Source organism: Rhinolophus sinicus, chromosome 15 (genome assembly GCF_057876585.1).
Source record: "Rhinolophus sinicus isolate RSI-liver-muscle chromosome 15, RSI-T2T, whole genome shotgun sequence".
NCBI lineage: Eukaryota > Metazoa > Chordata > Mammalia > Chiroptera > Rhinolophidae > Rhinolophus > Rhinolophus sinicus.
In genome coordinates, this window is record NC_142515.1 from 105851004 (window position 1) to 105877156 (window position 26153).

The 26153-nt window shown below is 46.5% G+C and overlaps 1 protein-coding gene across 3 annotated transcripts in view; it reads right to left on the reverse strand.

Moving 5' to 3' along the window:
* Positions 1-26153, reverse strand: part of PTK2B (protein tyrosine kinase 2 beta) — a 108641-nt gene that overhangs the window by 21262 nt on the left and 61226 nt on the right. For all 3 annotated transcript variants that reach the window (XM_019733126.3, XM_019733123.3, XM_019733124.3), the window contains exons 2-13: positions 25429-25669; positions 11444-11622; positions 10848-10935; positions 9523-9602; positions 4742-4804; positions 4474-4528; positions 3908-4048; positions 3477-3551; positions 2772-2873; positions 1856-1973; positions 1250-1289; positions 769-815 (exon numbers count right to left, since the gene is read on the reverse strand). In XM_019733126.3, the coding sequence (XP_019588685.1) occupies positions 769-815; positions 1250-1289; positions 1856-1973; positions 2772-2873; positions 3477-3551; positions 3908-4048; positions 4474-4528; positions 4742-4804; positions 9523-9602; positions 10848-10935; positions 11444-11622; positions 25429-25632 (1192 nt within the window). In that variant the 5' untranslated portion in view covers positions 25633-25669. The remainder of the gene's footprint in view (positions 1-768; positions 816-1249; positions 1290-1855; positions 1974-2771; positions 2874-3476; positions 3552-3907; positions 4049-4473; positions 4529-4741; positions 4805-9522; positions 9603-10847; positions 10936-11443; positions 11623-25428; positions 25670-26153) is intronic.

The following is a 26153-nucleotide window of genomic DNA, read 5'->3' on the forward strand; positions in this document are numbered from 1 at the left end:
CAGGAGCCAGGAGAGAGCTGGGACGCTGCCCCAGGTTTCAGAGTGGCCCCAGAGCCCAGTGTACCTCAGCTAGGCATCCCTGTTTGCTACTGCCCAGTTACGTTATTTAGAACAAGTTGGTTAGTCTCCCTTAATCTCAGTTTCCCTGTCTGTGAAATGAATGTTCCTGGGGAATGTCCTAAAGATTGAATTAAATAATGCCTATTATACATTTAACATAGTTATAGACTGAATGTTTGTGATCCCCCAAATTCATATGGGGAAGCCCTGTCCCCCCAGGGTGATGATATTTGGAAATGGGGCTTTTGGGAGGTGATTAGGGTTAGATAAAGTCATGAGGTTAGGGCCCCCTGATGGGACTAGTGCCCTTATAAGAGGAGAAAGAGACCAGAGCTCTCCATCTCTGCACCATGTGAGGACAGAGAGAGAATGTGGCTGTCTGCAAGGCAGGAAGAATGCTCGTCAGCATGCGACCAAGCTGGCACTTCCAATCTCCAGCTCTGTCAGAAATAAATGTCTGTTTTCTAAGCCACCCAGTCAGTGTATTTTGTTATGGCGGCCTGAGCTGACTCTGACAAACATGGTGCCACATACTAACTACTCAATACATGCTCGTTATTATAATTAATGATATTTTCAGCTGTCATTGAGACATCAGAGGGGAACTTCATTTTCCTGTAATTCTGAGGGAATCCTTGATGATGTCACAAGAGCAGGAAGAAGAAAGGCTCTGGGGCCCAGGCAGAGGATCGCAGACGGCGGGCTTACCTATGCTGCAGCTTTCTGAGAGGCGGTGCCGCTGAGCTTCGAGGTTTCTGTAGGAGGAGATGAGAGGGCAGGAGTCAAGTGAGCTCAGAGCCTGACAATGCTTCTCCAGGGCAGCCTCGGCCCACCCTCTTCCACAGCCCCACCGGGAGGGCCACTGTGCCCCCTGCCTGCCTGGAGAACCAACCAGCCTGTTCTAATGGTAATAACCTGGGAGCATGGCTGAGTCGCCAGGAGCAGGAGAGAGGGGACAACAGCAATCCCCCCTAAGATGATGCCATGTGGCATTAGGACATACGAATATCCCTGCAAAAGTTTACTGGTGAAAAATCAGCACTTGTGAAATTTTAGGGTTCTAACGTTCTTCTTCCCCGGAGCCCAGAAACCAGAAACCATGGAGCTGGAGGCTCCTTGTTTGTTCTGGCTTCTCCCGGAAAGACAGGCTGGGTGCAGGGCCTGTTCCCTGCCCACTGGTTGTACTCACAGCGTGGGGATCTGGGGCAGGCTGTTCCGCTTCTCACCGTCTGGAGAGAGGGGAGGAAGATAGGGAGCTGCAGCCAGGGACCCTGGGCCGTGGATGGATGGCTGACCTCACTGCTATGAGCCAACACAAGGGAGACCCCTCCCCGCCATTCAGTGCTCTGATAGTCGGGGTGGAAGCTGGATAGCCTTTGACCTGAATTGGAATCCTCTTTGTAGAAGAAATTCTTAGGCTTCCTCCTGCCACCATCCACAAGTTCCAGCCCTGACCCCTGCTTCCTGATCCCATCCTACACAGAGACACCTACATAGGAGGGACCAGAAATGTCCTAGCACTGGATTACAGCCCTTTGGGGCCACAACATTTCTCCTCCCGAAACCGGCCCCCAGGCTGCCCTTGACCCATGGAGCCAGGGCTTGTAGCGTGGGACCCAGGATGGGACCACAGAGAACTTCCTGCAGAGCTGGGTGAGCACCTCCAAATACTATGAAAGCCATTTTATTCACATATTGGTCAATGGCTTAGCTTCCCCTGCTCTGTCTCAGGGGCTTGGCTCAGCTGTGCCGCCATCTGCCCATTGGGCCAGGTTGCCCGTAAGTGGAAACGCACCTTTCTTGGCATGAATGATGAGAGAGCCTTTGTGCTCCCCCTGCAGCCGGCAGTAACCGTCTATGAGGTCGGCCATGTTCTCAGCCTCTGCCAGAGAGGAGGCTTTGATGGACAAGGACTGTAGAGAAGAGACCAGCCAAGGATGAGACCCCAGAGCCTTGGCTAGAGTCTACCCCACACGTGACTGAAGAAGAAACTGCATACTTAGAAGGAGCAGGACCCTGCCCCCACCCCACCCCCACATCCACCTGCCCCCAACTCAACACACACACAAAATCCATCTGGGCCTCTCCTGGGGCTCGGCTTGAATTCCCCGTAACCACCAGGGGGCGCGCTTCTCATCCCTCCCAACTGACCGCCTTAAACTCTAGGAAAGCCAGTTTTTCTAGGTCTGATTTATCTTGGTCTCAGAGTGCATAGCACAATGCCTTAGACCTAATAGGTACAAAACATGCAAGAGCAGAAACTGAGAAAAGGGAAGAGGGAGGGAGTAGGGCAGGAGAAAGACAAATGAAAGGAGAGATAAACAATTTCTTTGCACTCTGAGGTCTCTTTGATTCTTCTACCCACAAAAAGCCCGGGGTCCCTGAGGTCTTGATTCTGAGTCATTGTTCACTTATTCAGATTTAGGCCTCTGATTTGTACCTTGATTCTGGTAACCTTTACCTCTGCCCCTACCCCACCCCCCCGCAATTTCTTTCTTGATACTTTTTAAAACAGCTTTGCTTCCTGAGGTAACTTCCTTGTAATTTATCATCATCCTAGTACTTTGTCTAAGAACTACGGTAGGTGCAATTTTCTCAACAAGATCCCAGAAGCCAGGGAACCCTTTGTCTCCCGCCCACTTGAGTAAGAATATCCAACCTGCAGTTACACCCCCTTGTTTCAGAGCTTCCAGGTACCCAGAGATGCTTACCTGGGGGGCACCTTCAATGCCCAGCTGCAGTACTGCCTGGCCCTCCTCCACCAGGAGGCACCTGATGGACTTGATTTGCTTGAACTCAGCCAGGCAGGTTGGCTATAGGAAAGGGGGGGGGGGCGGCGTGCTTCAGACCATCCCACTCCTGGGATCAAGCCATGCAAATTAGTGAGTAAGAGGGGTGGGAACAAGGAAAAAGTGGGAACTGGGAGTCTCTCAGGGGGATGAAGAGAGAATCAAAGACTATTAAGGCTGGAAGGATCGTCTAGTCCAAGCCCCTCACTTTGTAGAAGAGAAAATGAGTCTGGAGAGCCAGGACTTGCTCAAGGTCATATGCCAAGTTGGTTCCAGAGCCAGGACTTGTCCCACTCCCAGGGGAATGATGGCCCCAACTTGCCATTGAAAGAGCAAGTCTTTTATCTGAGCTAGAAGAGCAGTGATAGTGTCCTTCCCTCTTCTCGCCCCACCTAAACCACTCCTGCCCCCCAGCCTCTGTACGGGGCATAGTCACAGGGGAGTAAAGAACCATCAGCCCCACACTGTTATCCCAAACACTCTCTCTCCAGCTGCTCATACCAAGGGCTCTCTGCTTTCAGCAATGGGTCAGGAAGAACCAATGGTGCAGGCCAGGGAAGGAGGCAGCAGAGAGAGAAGATGGCTCAGCCTGGGGCTGGGTGGGGCCTGCCCCCAGTCTCTCTCTACCTTTGCATCTTGACTTGTCATCTGGCGGATGCCTTTAGGGCCGATGACCAGGTCCACAGTGATGTTCCATCCTTGCTGGAATAAAAGGAGAGAGGGGACTGTTGCCCAAAGCTCTACTCTCTGCATATTTCAGAAATGTTTTAAAATCCCACTAAGCTAGACACAGGCCACTGTTTCCCAGGCCCTTCAGCTCCTTCCACCCTAAACCCCTGTCATACAGAGTAGCCCTTCCCCCAAACCCTGCCCACCTCCCAGAGTTGGAGCCAAGGTTTCAGTTCCCTCCCTGAGGCAAGTAGATCAATGTTAGTTGCATTTCAGGGCATGTCACTATAAGCAAGCAAAGCGCCTTCCTGGCCCCCTTGGTGGCCCTGTAGACCCCTTTCCCAAAAGGCCTTTCAGGTCGGGAGAGAATAATGAGAGTGAGTTATTACAATGAGTTCACAGCGATAGGTCTCCTGGTCGATGTTGGCAAAGCCGGCGAGGGTGTTGAAGAACTTCATGACACACTCCTCCTCCCTAAGTGAGGCGTATTGCTGGAACGTCTGCTGGATCATCTTCCGGAATTGCTTGGGCTGTGGGGAGATGGGCAGGGGTGAGCGGGCTCCTCCAAGCTCTGATTCCTTCCCTTAGTATCTCACCAAAAGCCTTCCTGCTGCTGTAGGACAGTCTCCAGGCCTCTGCCATGAGAGCAACAGCGAGCTCTTACCTAAAGCACACACCTGTTGTCTCAAGGGAGGCTCACCAGGGGAGGTAGTGTCCCCAGTGCTCAGGCCACATGGCTTCCGATGTGGAACTGGAGCCAGGTTTCCTGATTCCAAGTCATGGAAAGGGCCCACTGGATGCGTTTTGTCTAGATGGTCTTATGTCCGGATGGATCAAAGCAGCACAGACACCCTGCTGTATCCCTGAGTATCCCCAGCCCAATCCCTTTGGTTCTGGTCTTGGGGAACAGCACAAAGGGGGTCTTTCTGGGCCCCTTGCCCTCTGGTTCCCTTACCTTTAAGCTCTCTTGCATCTGCTTTGGGAAAAACAGGTCCAGCCCCACTTCCTTCCTGAAAGAAGAAGAAAAAAAAGCCTCATTTGATGCCTCCTCATCCCTAACCTAGGACTTCTGGCCAATTAGGGAGAGGCGAGAGGGCTTGAGGACTGGGGAGATGGGTCCGGCCTGGCTCTGGTCTTGGGGTGAGTAAAGTAGGGGGTGATTAGGAAAAGCAGGGCAGCAAGAAAAGAAGGGAGGGGAAGCAGGGGCCAATCCCAGGACTTACTCCAGGAGCTCAAAGTTGGACTTTTTGTCAAGTGCATTGTGGGGCATGTCCTTGAAGAACCGCCTAGAGAGGGAGAGAGAGAGAATTCATGAAGAGGCTGGTGGCTGGAGAATGAGGCCATCAGAGCCAGGTCATCCACTGCCCACACGTTGGCCTAGAAGCCCCTTCCCCCACCAGATGTGGGAACAGCGAGGAATTAAAATACATGAAAAATACAACAGCAATTTTAGAATGATTACGGAGGTGAATGGAAGAATGCTTAATTAGAAAAAAAGGGGACTCAGGTAACATACCTAGGTTATCCCAATCTCTTGAAATCCAGCTCACTCTCTATGTCATTGATTGCCCTTCTCTCATACACCCAAGATCAGTTATTGTGTTACTTTTGACAAAGGTGCCCAATCACTTAAGTGTGCCATGCCATGATCTGTGTTTCTAATGTTTGGGGCAGTTGAACGTCACTGGGATGTCTCAGAGAACCAGTCACCACTGTTAATCAGATGCACTGCTTTCCCCAGAGATTGAGCTTCACAACCTTCTGGGCTGAGCCCCCTCTCAGCTGCTGTCAGTGAGCACCCAATAATCCCCAACTCATCCCAAAGGCCATCCTTGAATGAGGCTGCATGTACTAGGGGCGCCCTCTAGTGCCTGGTTGGTCCTCCCCAGCCCAGGTGTGCCATTTTGATGAGTTAATGCTAGGTAGACTGAGGGCCTATGGGCAGGCACAGGTCCATGACTGTTATCCAAGTAACGACAGCAGAAAGTAAAGAAACCTCTTTGCAAAATCCATGTGGTTGTGTGTTCCTTCTAAAAAGCAATAGAAATAGTAACTCATCACCAACATTTACAAACTGACTATGAGACAAAATGCCTTGTGAAGTAAGCTGAGGATTCTTCCGTTAATCTTTACTTACTATCAGTTACTACTTAACTACTATTGGGTTACACATTTATCTGAGATTTTAGGTCAGAGTGTTCTGGGTGGGGCTCTGCTAGGGGTGGGCAATGGTCCTGGAAATCTCAGGAGAAGGTGAGGCTATTTGTTGCTCAAACTGGGAAGGTACTAATTTCTAGCATGTGGGCTATGCATTTCACATTTTAACTTATAGGGGGACAAGTAGATAAAATGATGCATTTGGCATTTACAAAGTACCTCCAGTAAATCAATAAAAATCGATTAGGTCTAATTCCAACAATATGATATTCTGGAAAAGGCAAAACTATGACGACAGTAAAAATATCACTGGTTGCCAGGGGTTAGGGAGAGGAAGGGATGAATAGGTAGAATACAGAGGATTTTTAGGGCAGTGAAACTACTCTATGTGATACTATAATGGTGGATACATGTCATTATATGTTGGACAAGACCCACAGAATGTACAACATCAACAATGAACCCTAAACTATGGACTCTGGGTGATAATGACGTGTCAATGTGGGTTCATCGATTGTAACAAATGTACCCCTCTGGTGGGGATGTTGATAATGGGGAAGGTTGTGTGTGTGTGGGGGTGAGGGGTATATGGAAAATCCGTACCTCCCCGTCAATTTTGTTATGAACCTACAACTGCTCTAGACATTAAAGTCTATTAAAGATAAATTAAAAAAATAAAAATAATAAATAAGGGTAAAGGGAAAAAAAGTACAAATAATGAATAATTATTGAATACTTCAGTCCCTATCACTGTTCTAAGTACCGTGTTTCCCCGAAAATAAGACCTAGATGGACAATCAGCTCTAATGCATCTTTTGGAGCAAAAATCATATTACATTGTATCATATTATATTATATAAGACTCCATCTTATAATAAAATAAGTAAAATAAGATGGGGTCTTATATAATATAATATGATATAATATAATATAATATAATATAATATAATATAATATAATATACTGGGTATAATATAATATAATATATAATATAAGACCAGGTCTTTATAATATAATATAATACTGGGTCTTATATTAATTTTTGCACTAAAAGACACATTAGAGTTGGTTGTCCAGCTAGGTCTTATTTTCGGGGAAACACGGTACTTTAAAAAATTAACTCATTTATTCCTTATAATAATCCTCTAAGGTTGCTATTATTATGATTATCATTCCCATTTTACAGATGAAGGAACTGAAGCACAAAGAGCTTAAGTGACTTCCCCAGTAAATGGAAGACCCGGGGTCTTCCAGGCAGCCCAATTTCAGACCCTTTGCTCTTCATCTTTACACCCAATTGCTCCTTGATATGAATTGAGCCCCCTGAGGATTCATCTTGCTAATCTCATATCTTGTGCATATAGCATACTTATTGTTTAAGCCAGGAAAGAATTTTTTTTTTCCGGAGACACCATATATCTATAGGTAATACAATCAATGATGTTAATAGGACAAGAACTTTTGTCCATATCTGTAGGTAGACTGCACTCTGGAATCATTTCAGGGGGAAAAAAAAAAAAGCAAGCCCCAGAAAATTCTGCCTATGGCCCAATTTTCAGACATGTATCCATCTCTCTTGGTGAGAAATGGTTATACCTTGACTTAAAATAGTCTGTGATAATGTATACCTTTGTACTCAACTTTAAAAATGATAGGCTTGAAAATTTTTCTATTACACCTACAAAAGAGGTGTTTTCCACATCCTCTCCCTAATATCATATAACCTGTACCTCAAAGGTTACCTATAAGAATAGGAACATTTACCTGACCTGTTCCTTAAACCCAGGAGATGTGAAACAATGCGTCCCTGTCATAAAACAATCATGGGTTTTGCAGTAAGCCTGAGTTGATAAGACAGCAGACAGCATGAGAGTATACACTCCTGACAAGACTGTAAATGAAGCCGTGTCAGAGGCTTCATTGCATCCCCCAGCACATTTATACAGTGTCTGGTGCTAAATAATAATAGTTATTATTATTACAACCAATAATAGTTTGGGGATAATTTAAGGAAATAAGAACGTAAAATAGAATGTTAATGGGTCTTATCTATGCTGTCATTTTGCTACTAAGAGATGCTACTTTGACAGGTGACTTAGATGATTGGAGTCTCAAAATGATACTAGAGTCCGGGGTATGAGATCCACAAATAAAAAGGGAAACGTAAGCTTTTTCGAGGTGTCAAATTTCAGAGGAGAAGATGAGACCATGTAAGATGCAATGAAGGTTATGGGAGCTGCAGTGGTCTTGGAAGGACATAAAAGGGCACACGTAATAAAGTAAACTTCACACATAGCCCCCGACCCACCAGCATGGAACTCCCAGGACCACTACTAACTGCGGTGAGGGGTCTGTCTTCGAATTGGCATCATAGGTTGCAGACTTCTGCACAGAGGGTCGGAGTGTTTCCTTGCTTATTGACATAGTCACCAAGTGGAAAATCAATGAGGAGCCTTCCAAGGCTGTCCTTGACTCATTCTGTCACAAACACCAACAGTCTCACACACTGAGATAAAAGTGGGACCCTCCCCTTCACATCCCATGGGCCTCCCTGGGGGACGCCTCAGCACTCTCTCTGAAACACACAATGGAAACCAGAATTCCTCAGTGGCCCCCAACTCTGCAGAAAACAGCACCAGGGTTCTACTCTCTGTAACTCTAATATCACAGATAGGATCAGGACTTTTCCTGGTACCACATTTCCAGCAAACCAAAAGTAATCCTTTGCCAAAGGTTTTCCTGACAATGGTCCTGAAAGTCCTTCCAACAACTCATGAGGCTAACTGCATCCAAATCTTCTGTGGGGTGGTGGGGAAACTTGTCAAAACTGTATATCCTAAAGTTCCACCGAGCCCTACTAAGCCAGAGTTTCCAAGGATGGGGTTAGGGTGATTCTACTTTAATAAGCTCTCAGGTGATTATCATTTGCAACCAGATTTTGGAACCACTGTTCTAAGACAGATATGGGGTATAGAAAAAGCGATGGGAGGGTGGAATGGGCAGGTGGATGATGATGGATGGTGAAGCCGAATGGTGCTGCTTTGGTCAAGAGAGCACTAGAGTTTAACCACATCACCTTCTCAGCCCAATAGCCAAGAGTAAGACCTATTTCTTAGACTGTCATTCAAAGTCTTCCACCGTCAGCTCCAACTATCTCCCCAAGCTCAGGTCCCATTAACCTCCAGTCTGTTCTTTTCCTTCCACTGGTCCCTGAACCAAGAATGCACACTTCTTGGCCACCCCACAAACCCCCTCCCCCCATTATCTACTGACGGAAATCTTTCTCCTCCTTCCTGGAGCAGTTCAAATCACATCTTCCTGATGTCCTCAGGCAGGATTAATGGCTCCTATATGTACATCTGTTTGGCACATAATTCATCCTGCCCTGTATTATGATCAATTATAGATACACCTGTCACCTCCCAAACACTGTACATTTCAGGGCCCCTTTGGACGATTCACTAATTCCATACATATTTACTTGTGCCTACAGGAGCTGGGGACACAGCAGCAAACAACACAGATTTGAATACCTCCCATAATCTTGCCTAAGGCTCAAAGAAATATTTATGGAATCACTTGAATGGCAGATAGATGGAAGAAGCAGGCATCCTGGAGGCAAGAGCAGTGGACGCCAAAGGAAGATGGGGACACCAACCAGGGAGAACCTGATACTTCTATCCCAAGGACCAGATGACGAGCACCTCAGGGTCTGACCCTGCCGGTCACCACTTGTCCCCTTCCGGCTCTCATATACCCATTCTTGCTTCCCACCCTGGAGGAAAGTTGAGCTGACCAGGAGGGGAGGCACAGGTACCTTCCCTGGAGAAGACTCGAGACAACATACCTGAGCTCCAGGCAGCCTAGCTGCAGGGCCATGCCCTCGCTGACCTTGCTGGCGTAGCGTTGCATGTAGTCACTCCGGAGCTGGCGAAGAGAAAGGTCATGGTTGAGCTTCCTGCCCTCATTCCCTGTTTTCCTGAGCAGAGGCGCCAGGAACTGGTGGGTGCCTTGAACACAACCCTGCCACCCTGAGCTGCCTCTCTCACGTACCCCATCATGTAGAAACGCATAGCAGAAGATGAAGAGTGGAGGACATGGGGTCTCACCCCCCCATCCCCGAGCTCTGCCCCTGCCTCCCTCCAGAACCCTGGGTAGTGCTGTCTCCAAAGACTGAGGCTTCAGGCTTTTGATGTGTGCTAGACATGTCCCCACTGGCTCCATGATGCAGGAAGTTCAGATACCCCTCTCACTCCTCATTTTGGACACATGAAAACTCAGATTTGGGGAAGAGGCAGTAATTTTATCCAAAGTCTTGTTGGTAAGTTGTGACAGGTGTCATCCACTATATAAGAAAAGTCTGGCTTGATCTCTAGCAAAAGGGCGGGGGGAAGAGGGGAGAGATAAGAGAGAGCTAAAACCAGACAGAATATAATGCCACTTACTTGGCATTTATCCTGTGCCAGGTCTTGTGCTAGGCACTTTACATGTTCTATAGTTGGTGGTGTGTTGGAGCAGTTCCAAACAGCTCATGAAAGCCAGTATTAAATTTTCTGAAATTTTGCAAGCTGGCTGATATATTGGCAGCTTGAAACAGGCCCATTTACACCATGGAAATTGGCAAGTACTACAAATCAGGGTTTTTTTGTCTTCAGAGAGCTGGTTTACCAGCACACTACTAATAATATCATTGGGACCTCACAACAACCCTATAAAGTAGGTATTATTATTATCATTCCCATTTTATGGAATAGGAAACAGATTCATGCAGGTAAGTTAAGTCCCTGGAGGTACCAGGTTAGTAAGTGGCAGAGCTGGGCTAGCAGACTGGTGTGTGAGATGGCAGAGCCTGTGTGTCTAAGATTACAGCCTTCTCCTTGGGTCTGCCCTGCCTGCTTCACCAGCTAGGTCTCCTGGGCAGTAAGAGCCACCAGGAAAGTTCAAGTGGAGCCGTGAGCATATGGGGTGGGGTTAGCCAACACTTCATTAGCTGTGAGAGTGGCAGAGTTGGACAGCTGACCAGGGGCCAACAGATGTCCCTGAGAGAATTTTCCTGGACTGGGACCTCCAACATCTGGGCTTTGTCCTTCTCTCTCCCTAGGAGAGGATGGCCAATACTTGGCATTTAAGGTGTAATAGGACACTGGGGACAGGAAGATAAAACACTTTTACCTGTTGGTAAAAATAAAGCAGCGTGGTCCTGTCTTCTTTCAAGCTTTCCATGAAGTCCTCTGGCAAGTAGCGGATTTGAAGGTCATACCTGGGACAGGAAATTCAGACTCTCTGGTATCTAAAGGAAGAGTAAGGCTGGCCAAGGGCAGAAGCAACCTCAACCCCCACATGCAAAAGGCTGCCCATGAGGCTCCTGGCCACCCATGCAGGACTTTCGGTTGGGTGGAAGACCACAGAGGACAGAGGGGTGACCAACAGGTGATGCTCAGTGCTCATCCTGAGTCTCCACGCTTCTTCATGGCAAACTAGCCTTTGGCCTGGCTCCTTCTCCTCCCTGCACTTCTGTTACTCCTGCTTCATAACCCCACTAGCATCTTGTCTAGGGATGTTGAAGATATCTGCTCTGGGATGGGGGTGTGCTGTGAGCCCATGTTAGGCCTTGACAAATACATGCATTGGATACTGCAGGGGCACTAAGCCTAAAACATCATTCAGATTTTCTAGAAGATTCTCAGCGGTTGGGAGAGCTCCCAGGAAGGGCCTCCCCACTCCACACTCATCTCCCCACATTCAAGAGCCCCGGGCTCCCATCCTACCTCCACTCAGCTTCCATGTGGAGACACTCGTACTTGTCCTGCACCTCCCCCACTGTCATGTGCGGGTGCAGCCAGTGGATCTCGTCTGACTTCATGTGCTTCAGCCTCAGCCCATAGCACTCAGCCAGCTGGATGTTGGGCCCGATCCGCCCGCTCAGCAGGATGGAGGCAATGACCTCCTGCAGAGGAAAAGAGAGGGACGTGACTCAGAGGTGCCTCCTTCTAGGCCCCCGCAGTCTTCATGTGGGCCTGGCAGGGCGGTTCTCTAGGGTGAGGTCCTGTCTGAATGTTTTATTCATCTCTGATTCTCTAGCACTTAGTGCAAAGTTGGGTATACAGTAGGCTCTATTTGATGAGTGAGCAAACTGGCAAAATGAAGCAGAGACAGATGACCTGAGAGGAGAGAACAGAAGCAAAGGAGAAAATGCATCAAGGCAAAGAGCACAGATTCTGTGCTTCTGCATTTCATTCCAACCAAACCAACTGACAATTACCACGCATCGCCTCTGAGTGGCTTCCAGTATAGCCAGCATCACTTAGGTTCTGTTGTGGGTACTTTTAGACACTCTGCATACATTGTTTTATTGAATCCGCACGACACAGGGAAGTACGTGTCACAGGCCCATGTGGCTGATGGGAAACTGATGGAACTCACACACCTCATGGGATTAAGCTGGGTTTTGAACACTGGGCCACTGGACTTGGAGGATTTCTACTAGACCAAGCTGCTTTGTGCGATGGAGGGGCTGGGCAAGACATAGGACAGGACTCACAGGAAGGGGTTAGGCGGCACAGTTCCCTCACAAGAAGCTGGATTAAGAGGAGGACAATTGTGCCGCTGCCTGGAAGCCCATCTATAAGGTCCTGCCTAGATCTGAATCACACTGGTTCCAGTTGAACGCAGGTTTCTCATGCAGTTGTATACATAACTGGTGAATCGAGCCCACTCCTGTTGGAACACAGAGGGCCCTCCAAGGCAAATTTTAAAACTCTCAGGCACTGACCGATTTCTGTTTCATATCTTTGCCATGTCATGCCACCAAGCCTACATATAACCATCTACAACATGGAGAAAACACCAGCACCTATTTTGAATGGTTTTGTGAGGCTTAAATTAGATAAAACTCCTTAGCACAGAACCTGACACAAAGTAATACTGGAAAAAAAAAAATCAAAACACTAGCATTATTATTATTTTTTTAAGGAGGGCGCAGCTCACAGTGGCCTATGCGGGGATCAAACTGGCAACCGTGGTGTTATCAGCACCAGGCTCTAACCGACTGAGCTAACCGGCCACCCAACACAAGCATTGCTTTAACACAGCAATCCAGTATAGATTCTGATGCTTTTGTAAAAACAAAGAAAGATTGGAAAAACAAAGCCTGGTTTCTTCATCTTTTAATCTTTTTCTTTTTCCTTCCCTTGGAAGGGTGGTATGGCCAGAGGTCAAAGTGGTGAAGCTGAGGGGCTGGCAGTGGCTGCAAAGCCAGGAGCAAAGCAAAGGTGGGGCCAGGGCCACAATGGCTTCAGTGGTTAGACCACTGGTTACAGATATGGGGATTGAGCAAAGGAGTAAATATATTACGGATAATGGGAAATGGGTTTCTTATTGTTGGAGAAAGTACTTGAAATATGGAGAGGGACAGGCTAGAGAGAACCGTTGGTGAGGAATTGGAATTGGAAGTATTGGTGAGAACTCATGCTGAGAGGTTGGGGGGGGGAAAGAGACAGAGAGAGAGAGAGAGAGAGAGAGAGAGAGAGAGAGAGAGAGAGAGAGAGAGAGAGAGACAGAGAGAGAGAGAGAGAGAGAAACTAGCTAGCGAGCCAGCCATTTGCATACCAAACACCCAGTCTTAGTTTCCAAATATTCTTTTCCACTAAAAGCATCCAGGGCTCCTTGAAGGAATGGGTGATTCCAGGGCTGGGGCAAAGAAAGTGCGAGATGAGCCTGAAATATCTTTTTGTGCTGGAGAAAAAGGAAGTATTAGGAGAATGTTGGGGCTACATAACAAGGAAACAGTATCAGCTTAAAGGGGCTGACCCTGGCTAAATCTGGGACAATCTAAGCATTTAAAATATATGACGATAGGAATAGATTACATCCCACCAAATAAAATAGGATATGTGATATGTAAGTAAATAAATGAGGGAGTAGGGAATGTTCCTCCTCACAGCAGCATGTCAACTAGTAAATGTAGAAGGGATGGAAACAGAACATCACCATTTGGCAACAAACTCAGCATTGGTTGGTTTAGGCATGATTCATCAATGGATGATAAAGCTGGAGGGTGGAGGTCTGATGATGTGTAGGATGTTGACAATGTCTTAGCGTATCTTCCCTTAGACACTAATCATACACCAAGGAAATCCTGACAGACACAAATGACTAGGTCATCAAGATTAACATCATCATTATCAATAGAACAGGTAAACAGAGCACGTCTCTCTCACCTTGATGCACCCAGAACAGCCCCGCACCATTTCTGAGATATTCCTACCAAGAGTTCATGCTGAGTTTAGTCTTGAGACCTAGGATGAGGGGTCTTCTCAGAGACCAATAGAGTAAAAGGCCTGTACTCTTTCAGACTGAGGAACTCTTCCAGATTGGAGGAGACCAAAGAGATAGGATGATTAAATACAACGAGTATTCCTGGACCTGTGGGGCCAGCTGGGACTCTTAAATTTATAGCCAGTTGGTCAGAAGTGTGGGTGGCTTGGGAACCCTGGAGTTTGAGACTGGGATCTGAGGAGGGGTGTAAATAAAGAGCAGATATTAAATTATAAGCACATGACACTGTCATCCCCCCTCCATTTCTAAGGGGGTTTCCGTGCATTACTAAACTCTTGGACTTCTTATTTCTATTATAATAAATGGGATAGATAGGATATAAAATCATATACAAAGTATGACAGTGATAGAAGCAGAAACAAAACAAATCCAGAATGAAATATATCAAAATGTGAACAGTGTTGTCTTGGGGTAGTGCAATTATACATATATACATATATTTTTTTATTCTGGATTTCCTGTATTAGAACTTTTGTATATAATGTAGTAGTTAAGAGAATGAATGGCCTTGGAGTCAGAAACTGTTTCATCTCTGATGTGCTTTGTGACTTTGGGCAAATTATCATCTCTGCTTTGTTCTCCTCATTTGTCAAATGTAAAAATATTCCTATCTCATAGGGTTCTCATGATGATTAACTGAGAGGCTATAGCTAAGGAGCTTAGCATAGGGGCTTGGGCATAGTAGTGATAAATAAAATGTATTATTATTATTGAATAAATATGCATTCATTTTATATACTGTTGGATTCAATTCGCTAATATTTCATTGAGGATTTTGGCATCTAAGGTCATGAGAGATACTGATCTCTAGTTCTCCTTTCATGTATGTCGCTCCTATATTCATTTTATAATTGTAAAAAAAAATCTTCAGAAATAAACATTTAAGTTTAGCGATCATAATAGGCTTGGTTTTGCATAAAAAATTCAGTGCCATAGTGACATGAGAGGAGCAGATATCTCTTCTACCTGGAGACAAATGCCATCGCTTATGCCCACGTGCTTGGCTCAGGTGCTATCAACTGGGGACCTCACACCTTGCTGATAGGCTCAGCTTTAAGAGGCGAATAAACCCCCTGTAACATACATAACTCGGAAATTAAAATGCGGACTGACTCGACAGTAAGTGTCGCAGGGCCAGAGAGAAAAAAGACTGAATCTCTTCACCCAGATCTTAATGAAAGTTGAACAGATATTTTGCCTTGTAGATCTCAGAAGCTCGTATATGAAAGCAGACCTTACCAATGTAGCCACAAAAATAAAATCTAAAACTCTACAGACACTTAGCTGTTTCTTAAGCTCATAAAACTTCGACTGGAAGTTTAGAGCTTTACGTAAATTTAGAGACCACGAAATTTGACTCTGTTTTGAAACAAAGAAACTGAGACCCAGGGAGGACACGTGACTTGCCTGAGTATGTACAGGGAATTCTATTCTCATCCAGCTGAAATTCTATTAACCCTCCTACACTTTATCATTTATGAATGACAATCTTCCCTCCGTTCAACTTCCTATTTGGTCTTTGTATCAAGTGATCTAGGAGATTACTGTCCTCAGCTGAGTACTCTGTAGGCATCAGTTCATTCATTTGTTCATTCCTTCATTCTACAAACATCTACCAGGTATCTCTTTTGTGTTACACGCTGTGAGAGCAGTGGGGATACAGTGGTGAACAAGCCATCGTCCCCGCTCTCCAGGAGGCCACCTCTGCTTAGAGACCAACAAGAGGTCGTCACTATGCAGCCTGTCAATTGCTAAGGTGGGGGAATGGGAGAGCTATGGTACCATCTCCAACCACCTGGTGCCCATCTAGATTCTCTCCCCTTCTGCTCCATCCAACGCTCTCTTGTCACCCTTTAATAGACCCTTTCAGACTCAGTATCTTGTAATGATGATCTCATAACCTGGGGCTGCCCACCATCTACATGATTGCTGGTAATCCTTCCCCAGAGCATGTGAGACAGTTGGGTGTCCTATAGGCAGACAGGGTCCCACAGGTCCTTTCTGAGGCAGTGATGGATCCTGGCATCCCTGAGATTCAGATTCAGTGCATTTGGGGCGGGTCTCGGAAATCTGGTATTTTAAAAACTCTCCAGTGACTCGGATCATCTGCCTCATCTGGGAAGACTGACATAGTGGTTACGTCTGTCTGCCCTACGCACCATACTTCTTAGGCAGCTGCTGCCACAGACAAAAGATGCTACCCCTGGTGCACAGAAGGTCAATTAGAAATTCTTTCTCCCCCAACTGAAACATGGAATTTTAGTCAGCTTTTGTTGCCTTTATAACTGGAATCAATCCATCCATCCATCCATCCATCCATCCATCCATCCATCCATCCATCATGAAATATTGACTCATTAATGAAATTAGGGAAACAAAAGAGAAGTCCCTCTCATGGACCTTATTTTCTACGGGGAGGGGGGGACAATAAACAAATAAGCATAATAATATCTTAGGCTCAGACAAGTGCTAAGAAGACACACAAAGCAGGCAAGGGCACTAGAATGACAGAGGGCTGCTATTTTACATGAGGTGGCCAGATAAAGCAGTATTTGCAGAGATGCCCAAAGGACGTAAGAGGGAGAGGGGTGGCCTTGTGGGGCAAGTCTTTCCGGCAAAAGGACCAGAGAGCAAAGAGCCCACACGATGGTTGTCTGTGTGGCCCCAGTATGCTTGGTGTACTTGAGCAACTGTGAAGAGACCAGTGGGGCTGTGGAGCAGAGGGCAAGAGGGAAGTGATGGGAGAAAAGGACAGAGGGGGCTAGGCCAGGCCTGACAAACACTTTCTGTCAAGGGCCAGGTAGTAAATGTTTTAGGCTTTGCTGGCTGTAAGGCTTCTGTCACAACTACTCAAGTCTGCTGCTGTAGCTCAAAAGTAGCCGTAGACAATATACACACAAATAAACTTTATTTACAATGGTTGGTGGGCCATATTTGGCCTGCAGGCCATTGCTTGTCAACCCCTGTTGTAGGCTAAGGTAAGGACTTTGGATTTTATTTTGAGTGAGACAGGTAATCCTTGGAGAGTTTAAAGAAGATCAGTGATATGATCTAAGCTATACCTCAAACATATCCCTCTATGTGTTTGGAAAATTCACAATGGCTACTACCTGTAGAATGAACCCCAGGGCCGAAGCAGTCAGGAAGTGATAGGTAAGGGAGGAAGTGGAGGTGATGAGAAGGAAGTGGTCAGAATCCAGATATGTTTTGACGGCAGGGTTGACTGATGGATTAAATTAGGGAGTGTGAGAGAAAAAGAATTTAAGAATGACTCTGAGGTCTATAGCCTGAGATGCAATTCACTTAGAGAACAGAGCTGCCATGAATGGAGCTGGGAAGGATTGGAAGAGAAGTCAAGTTTTAGGAGAGGATATGAGTTTGATTCTTCACGTGGAAGTTAGACATCCCGTGGAGACGGCAAGCAGGAAGGTGGATATGTGAGCTGGAGTCGTGCGAGGGGATCGGAGCCAGAATTACAAATTTGGGTGCCACCGGTTAAAACTAGAATTTCAAACTATGTGACTGGATGAGATCACCTGAGGAGAGACAAGGCACCTGCCTGTGGCGTCACGGGCAGTATCACAGGAAACATCAGGCCAGGGGACAGGCAGGCCACGGGCTGCCTGGCAACTGAGAATACCCGGCAATAGTGGGAAAAAATGAGACTTTCCTCAGTCTGTGCTCCGTGCTCCCTTCCCAGCACGTAGCCTTGCTTCCGTGTGGGTGTGCATATGTGTGCAGAGCACTTCCGCTCACCTGCATACCGTAGACACAGGTCTGTGTACACTTGAGTGGGCTTACCAGCAACAGACACTGTGATCCTAACTGATGGCGGTCATGGGCTAAATGATGCCCCCAAAAGATATGTCTGCGTCCTAACCTCTGGAACCTGTGATGTGACTTCATTTGGGAAAAGGGTCTTTACAGATGTAATAAAATTAAGGATCTCAAGATGAGATCATTCTGGACTATCTGGGTAGTTCCTAAATCTAATGACGTGTCCTTTTAAAAGACACACAGAGAGAAGAGGAGAGTGGGATGTGAAGACAGAGGCAGAGACTGGGGTTACGTATGCAGCCATAAGCCAAGGAAGCGTAGAGCTACCAGAAGCTGAAAGAGGCCAAGGAGTGTCCTCTTAGGAGACAATATGTTTCTGTTGTTTTTAAGCCACCAGTTCTCTGGTAATTTGTTACGGCCGCCCTAGGAACCAAATATAATAGCTACTATGCAACTTCCGAGTTCTCTGCATACCTAAGAGATAATTTCTAAAAAGTGACTGATGAACCAAATAATAAAAGTTAGCATAACTTACCCCACTCTGAAAGCATTCATTTTGACGTGCTAAAAACCTGTATCTAACAAGGACATTCAGCAATGAAACGGCCACATAAAAATAGAAATGTAAGCACAGTCACCACACTGCTAATTTATCAATATAATAAATCTAGTCATACAGATAAATAAAGAGAGGCTCAGAGCTCGGCATCACGCTCCCCTCTGCATGCGTTTGTGGGTAGGTGGGCTGGCATGGTGAGCGCACACAGGAAGTGGGGAGGGGGTACAGAAAAGAAAATGTCCTTGTAAATGTACCTCTTTTTATCACTGTGAGTGTCTCTGTGGTGTCAGCTTGTGGTTTCCTGGCTGAACCTTTTCCTCTCAGGTTTTCAGTGACTGTTCTTATGTATGGGGGACTGGCTTTGCGTGGCTTCTTTTACTCTGTTTAGGGTAACCTTTTTTTTAGAAATGGCAATTTTCCAGGACAGGTAATCATGCCTTCCCTTCTTCTTACACCTCAACTTTGTGGTTCTGCCCCTAGAGGCATGGGAAGGCCGGCAGCAGGGATTGTTCTGGAAACAAAGAACCTGAATGGATGAACTGTGGGCTAGAGACTGCTCCTCTGACCACATAGAGCAGCTGGCCCTGCGTCTTAGCCCGGGCTGTGATAACAGAATACCAGAGACTAGGTGGCCACAGTGATATTTATTTCTCACAGTTTTAGAGGCTGTGAAATCCCAGGTCAAGGTGCTGGTAGATTTGGTTCTTGGTGAGGGCCACTTCCTGGTCTGCAGGCAGCCACCTTCTCACTGTGCCTCCGCATGGCTGGGGGAGAGCTCTGGGCTCTTCATCTTCTTACAAGGACACTTATCATGTCATGGGGACCCTCATGACTTCGTCTAACACTACTCATCTCCCAAAGGCCTTACCTCCAAATGTCATCACATGGGAGGCTAGGGCTTCAATATATGAATTTGGAGATGGGCGGGGGAAGGCACACAAACATCCAGTTCGTAACACCCAGTGTCTGGTTAATAACAAGTTTAAATTTGAAACTAACTGGAAGGATTGTGTGACGAGTACAGGGCAGAATGGGTCCCAATATCTGAAATCTGCGTCTCTGGGAATATTCTGGAACGTATTGCGTGACCACTGAATTTACAGGGGAGGACAGTAAGTACAAACATGTGCAGAGCAGGGTGAATTTGGGACTGGAATCTGCACTCCTCACACATTAGGCAGATGGTACCAGCCAGCCTGGAAGCCCTGTGTGGGGGAGGGGACACAACTGAACCAGGTGGGAAGGGCACCGAATGCCTCAGTCTGTCCCTCTCAGGGATGTAAATGTGGGTTCCAAATGGAGTGATGCTTTGAGACGAAACAAAGATGAATCTCGAATGTGGCTCTTCAGCATAACAGAAGCTGGCCAAAAGCGAGGGTCTTGGATGTGAGGACCACGCCTGCACCGTTGGAACCCCACCGCATCGCAGACAAGTGCCTACTTTTCTGAGACACAGATGGCCCGATGATGGACAGAGAGGGGCCCATGCAGTGAGTGGGTCAGCCAGAGAGAAAACACCATAAGCCAGCAAGTCATTGTGAGGCAGAGAGAGGAGCCAATATGGCACTTAGCAGTAGGCGACCATATAACTTATCCTCTGAATCATGATGCTCTTGAGATTGGCAGGGGCAGTTTTAATAGTCATCGCTGGACAATGTGTATGAACTAAGACTGCCTGAGTCAAACCAGGACGTATGGTCGGTTGACACCCAACCTACCTCAGAAGAGAGTGAGAGAGGAGGAAGAGAAAGGAGAAGGGAGGGAGAGAAGAGGAGAGGGAGAAGGAGAGGGAGAGAGAGAGAGAAAAAATGGGAATGAAAGATTGGCTGTGAGGCTGTGAGAATCAAAGAGAGACGCCCTGTGTGGGCATGTCTGGGTGGCACTCTGCTAGTTGTTTACAAAGTGTTATCTTAACCCCTTTCCCAGACAAGCAAATTAGCATGTTAAAGAAACACATAATAGAAGCCTCCACTTGCTACAGAGATTCAGAGCTCCCAAGCAAACACAGTTTCCAATGGATATCAGACAAAAGGGATGTGGAAAATCAAGAAGAGCAAAACGCATTTCTCATTCGGCACATTGCTCAATTCTCTTCAACGCCCATCTAAATTCTGTTGGGTCCTAAGCACAAGGGCCAGCAGCTATTCACACAGCTTTTAACAGCACAGAGAAGGCATCATGAGGCTATGACACTCACATAGAAAGAAGTTGAGAATAAAAAGAAAAACATGCAGTGAGCACATATGCCTGGAGGAACTATGTTTTGGACATGTGCTACCACATGGACTGTGATTCTCGATTGCTTCTACTCAATCAGACACAGCTCTAGCTAGGGGTGTCAGAATTTCAGAAGTGCTCTAAAGGAAGGGCCAGGCAATCTTGGCAATCTGGAAAGAGCTGGCAGCATTTTAAGCATGGAGAGGATGGTGAAAGAAGATACGGAGCTGGAAGTAGAAAAATCCGTCAAAGGACAAAGCCCAGCAAGAGAAGGCAAGTGCAAGGAGAGGTCAGGAAGCAGAGGGTGGGAGGGGCTGCCCTTGGAGAGTCTCAGGCAGGGAAGCTGGGTCTGGACCTACAAAACCGGACACAGTGTCCATAAACAGGTCCTGAAGACCAAAGCTGTTCCTCGACATTTGGGCTGAGTCCTTTTGTATTCCATACTCTCATAGAACCTCTTCATTCCTGAGAGAGTACTTGCCTCCACTTGTAAAAAGCTTCATTCATTAGTATGAGTCAACGTCAGACTCACCCTTGGCCTGGAAGCCCCATGAAAACAGGGGGTGCATCTGTGTTTGGGGTATGATGATATTCCCCAGGTCATAACAAACATGGCACAGGTACTTGGGGGCACTCCGCAAATATTTATGGAATGGCTGATGAAATCACTCAGGACTCTTTTGTCAGTGATCTCACCCACAGCCATGCCTTCAACCACCACGCAGAGGCTGATACCACTCCAATGTCTCCCCAGCCCAGTTCTCTCCTCCAGAATCATGTATCAAACAGTCTACTCAGCGTTTTCAAGTGAAAACGTTAGAGCATCTCAATTGTACTTGAGAGATCCAAAACTGAACGTGTGACTGCCCAGTCCCCAATTAGTTTCTCCTCAAGTATTCTTCATTTTAGGGAGTAGGACCCTGTCCACTTGAACCAGGGCTGCCAGTCTTCATATCTCCCTCTTCCTCATTCCTGTACCTCCTGTCCATCAGCAAAAGCTCTCATTTCCATCCCTTGAATTCTCTGGATACATTTTCTTCTCTCTGTATACCACAGTGGTTGAGTTTAGGCTCTGGAGGTGGGTTGACTGAGTTTGAAAATAGGTTCCACCACTTACTAGCAATTTGCTCTTCTAGACCTTATTTCCTTATATACAAAATGGAGATAATGATGGCATGTGCTTCCTCCAATCTATTTTCCACTATTTAATCTAAGTGATCTTGTAAAAATGCAGTCTCATGTCATTCATATGCTTAAGCTATATCAGTGACTTCCACAAGAGATGGGATAAAACCCAAAATTGTTAATAGGGTTTAAATAGCCAAGCTTTGCTATTCTTTAGCTTCAAACCTGCCATGTTCCTTCCCACTTCAGGGCCTTCACATATGCTGTTCCCTCTGCAGGTAACACTGTTCCTTTTGCCTTCCCCTTTTTCCTTCCCTTCACGATCAAAACCTCTCTGAAATGTCACTTATACTCATTGTCTCCACTCTCCAACTGACTGCACAACGGCTTCTGCCCCTCTCTCCACTGAAACCACACAGCAAAAGGTCATTATGGCACCTGCTCCTGAAGCCGATGAACCTATGTTCAGTTTTATCTGACTTGACTTTTCTGAGTGCCAGACACTGCTAACCACTCTTTCCTCAACGTTGCCTCTGCTTTTGTCTCCCTTGCCTATTCTTTTGTGTGTTTTTCGTCTTTCTCTGAATGATTCATCTTTTGCCTTCATTTGCTTCCCTTTCTTTACCAGCCCCGAAGAAGATGAATTCTCAAAGTTTCCTAATTGGAACTCTTTTTCTCTTGCTCTACTCATTCTCGTGGGTGGTTCTATCCATTCGCCTGGTATGAGTACATAATGACCCCCAAATCCTCATCTCTAGGTCCTTTCTCCCTCCTGAGCTCCAGACCCACGTTCTTCCATGGGGGTGTTTCATAAACACAACACACATAAAGCTGAAATCTCTGAATGCTCTTTCTTTCTCCGTTGGTAGCTCAATGAATGGTACCAACACCCATACAATTGCCCAAGTGAAAGCTTGAGTCATCCTCGTCTCCTTCCTTTGTCTGCCTCCCTACATCTAGTTAATCATCACATTCTGTTGACTCTGCCTCCCTAGATGCACTCAGCTCTGTTGACCTGTCTTTGTTCCCAATGCCACTCCCGTAGTTTCAGCCCGTTTTGTACCGCTGTCAGAGTTTAAGGAAAACAGATCCCTAAATGATTTTCCAGAGGACTAGTGGTCCAACTTTAAGAAGAAGTGTTTCTTAGGCAACTAAGAAATGGCTTACTTAAGGAAACCTCCTCTCTGTGGTCCTTTCTTAGTTGACCGACCCTGCATGTTAGCACATTTAAGGTTCTGAGAAATCCTGTTGCGAAGAAATCTGTTCAGAATTCTTGAACCAAGCATTTCTCAAACTTCTTTGACCAAAGCACCCCTTCTCCAGGACACACTTCTTGACATCTTACAGGATACTGTGTATTGCTTCAAAACACAAATCTGATCATCTTCTCTATTTGAAAATATGACAGAGAGGTGGATAAACACTAAAAGAAGACAACTTGAACTTTATCCTTTGGGCAATTAGAAACCCTTGGAGATTCCTAAGCAGGGTAATGATCTAATGCCCACACAATCAATAGCTTCCAATGACTGAGCTCCTACTATAAGTAGGTGCTTTTCATCTATCATCTCTAACCCACACAACAAGGCTACAGGTGGGCATGATCCCCAAGGGAGGAGACTGGAATCAGGTTGGTTAAGTGTTGGGTCTAAGGCCACATAACCAATAAGAGGAGAGCAATATCTGGCTCAAGGTCTAGATGGCGTTAAAGCCATGGCTGTTTGCAATAAGCACATGACATTTTGCCTGCTGGACAGATTGGAAACAGGAAAGCTTGGACATACATTCTTAGAAGGCCATTATCACTTCTTTCTTTATTCTTCCCCACCTCTGTTCTCATACCCCTCCAGTAATGCCTCAGTGTTAGCCACTCCTCTTAAACCTGGGGGTCATTGCCCTTTCTGTAGGTCTGCTCTATTTTTTTCCCCCTTCAGCACCCAGCAAGACATCAGACAGCTCCAGGAAATCCTCTCCCCTGCTGAAAAACTGTCTTCATAGTGCCTGAATAACTCCAAAGTCTTCAGCCTGATCTTCTAGGCCCTCCCTTATCTGCCACCAACTTTTCCTCTCTGATCCCGACTTTAGACACTGTTCTAAATATAACCCATACTCCAGCCTAACCCAACTAGTCACTGTTTAGGAGCTTCCCTGCCTTTGTTCCTGCCGTCCTCTCCTTGTGGAAATCCCTCTGCGCTCCTAAGTGCTGCAGCTTCAAATCTACCTATCCTTCAGGTCTCTTTTCACTGTAACTCCACAGAACACATCCTGATCTGGACTAACCAAATACTGTCTGGTTTTCAGCATGAAAGAGCCAGGAAATGCCCCCAAACTTGAAAATCAGCTTCACTTCTGAAAATTACACTCGTAAACCCCACTGTGGATGGCATTAACTATCTGCAAAAGCATACACCCAAAGGAAGACTAAGAAGTAGATAGCTAAGGAGATAAGAAAACACCTTCCTGGAAGAAGGTGCCCAAAGCTGACTCTCAGGACACAGTTTTACCTGCATACCTGGAACCATGAGATGAGCAAACAAGGCCTGAATCACATCAGTTACAGGAAACAGAGGGAGTCACCAGACCATACACCATTGTGATAACTGGCCAAGGCCGTGACCTAATCAATTACATTCTGCTCTGGTGTATGGAAGCGTAGTGTGTGCTGTCATAGATGGAAGGAAGCCAAGGGACGGACGTGCAGAGGCTGCTGCCAGCGCCAACCAGAGAGACACTCACAGAGTTTGGGGGATACTGATTTGTAAGACAGGGGAAGGGTTGGTAATGAGAGGATTGGAGATAATTCATCCATCTTTCTCAGACCTGGTTAGTTGTCTCAAAAAGTCCCTGTTTCCTTTGTTCAAATAACCATCCCACCAAGCAACCTATTGAGAACCATGATGGCTTTCTTTTGTATCATCAGAAAGGAATATTCTGGGCAGGGCAACGGGAGGTCCTGATTACATCATGAGGTTATTGGGAGGCTACAGTGAGATAATATATGCAGAGGAATTGATCCAGGCTGTACACAGTGATTGTTAATAAATGCAGGTGTTTAAAATCAATCAACGTATTGTAACTGCTTCTGATGACAAGTTCTTATATGTTTGGTTAAGGTGAACTGGCTGCCTAGTGTCTAGGTGCCCTCATGATGGTGGGTACCTGGACTTGCAAAACAAATTTCATGACCCCGGATGAGAATGAGCCAATTGAAATATTGCCTCAGAAAGGCCCTGCCCACCATTTACCTGGTCTAGGGCATCTCTAGCTCATTATCATCCTGTAAATACCCCACCAACTCACCTGTCTAACTACCCAGCACATGTCTTATACCATTTTTGTTCTAGTTTCAATGCCATTGCTTGTATATTTCCCTAATTTCATCAGACTGTAAATTCTTTTTGGGTGGGGGCCCTAGTATTATAGATACTTAAATGTCATAAATATTTAATGACTTGAAATGAGTTGAATCAAGGACCACCAAATAAATGACCTGAGGTTCAAAATAAGGCTATAAAACCTGCCCTCAGGCTGCTATGGAAGTGGGCTGCAGACCCCTGGAAAGGAGGCCAGGCCCTACAGGCTGAGAACTTTTCTCCTGGTGCCCCCAGCCCAGGAGTGGATACAGGAGAGCCTGCTAGGTTGAAGGAGGGCCACTCAACTGCCCAGAAGAGAGAGAGAGAGAGAGAGAGAGAGAGAGAGAGAGAGAGAGAGAGAGAGAGAACCGCCCGCCACACTCACCCGGATCTCGGACTGCACAGTGCATTTAACCAGTTTGAAGTTCTTCCCAGGGTTGAAGCTGTTGCTGTAGAAGCAGACCTTGAGTATCCGCACGTCTTCCTTCTCCACGTCTACTGGCACCACCACCATGGGTTCTGGAGGGCCTTCTGGCTGACGTAACGTGCCCACCTTCACTCGGCTCAGGGGCTCCGACACCCCAGACATCCTCTCAAACGGCAGCTAGGACCGGCACATTGCAGTCCTGTGGAGAAAGCAGAGGGACAGCCCTGAAGGAGTCTGTGTAGGCCCACATGCCTCGCCCCCCAGGGACAGCACCCAGCAAGCTGAGACCCACGCAAACACCACATTCCCCCATTCCTGAAAACTTCCCTTAAAGGCATTGGGATTTATTGACTTGGGGAAACCGAAGCACAAAGGATCAGTTTGCATAAACATCCGGGTATTCAACGCAGGCTTGGAACTCCCAGACTGTGAGCTCCCTCTTCCAGAATCCCCTTCTCTCCATCCCTTTTCTCCTCCCACACTGGCTCTTAGGCAAGGGGCCCACACTTTGCAAACGCAGCTGTGAGAGGAGGCGGTCGCAGCACGGTTCCAAGGCACAGCTGAGAAGAAAAAAGCGAAGGACAGTGGAAAATAGCAGGAGAGAAGCAGAGACAAGGGGAAAAACCAAGAAGAAAAAGAAGAATGGGTGGCCCGGAGGGCACTGGAACAGAGAGGGGAGGAAA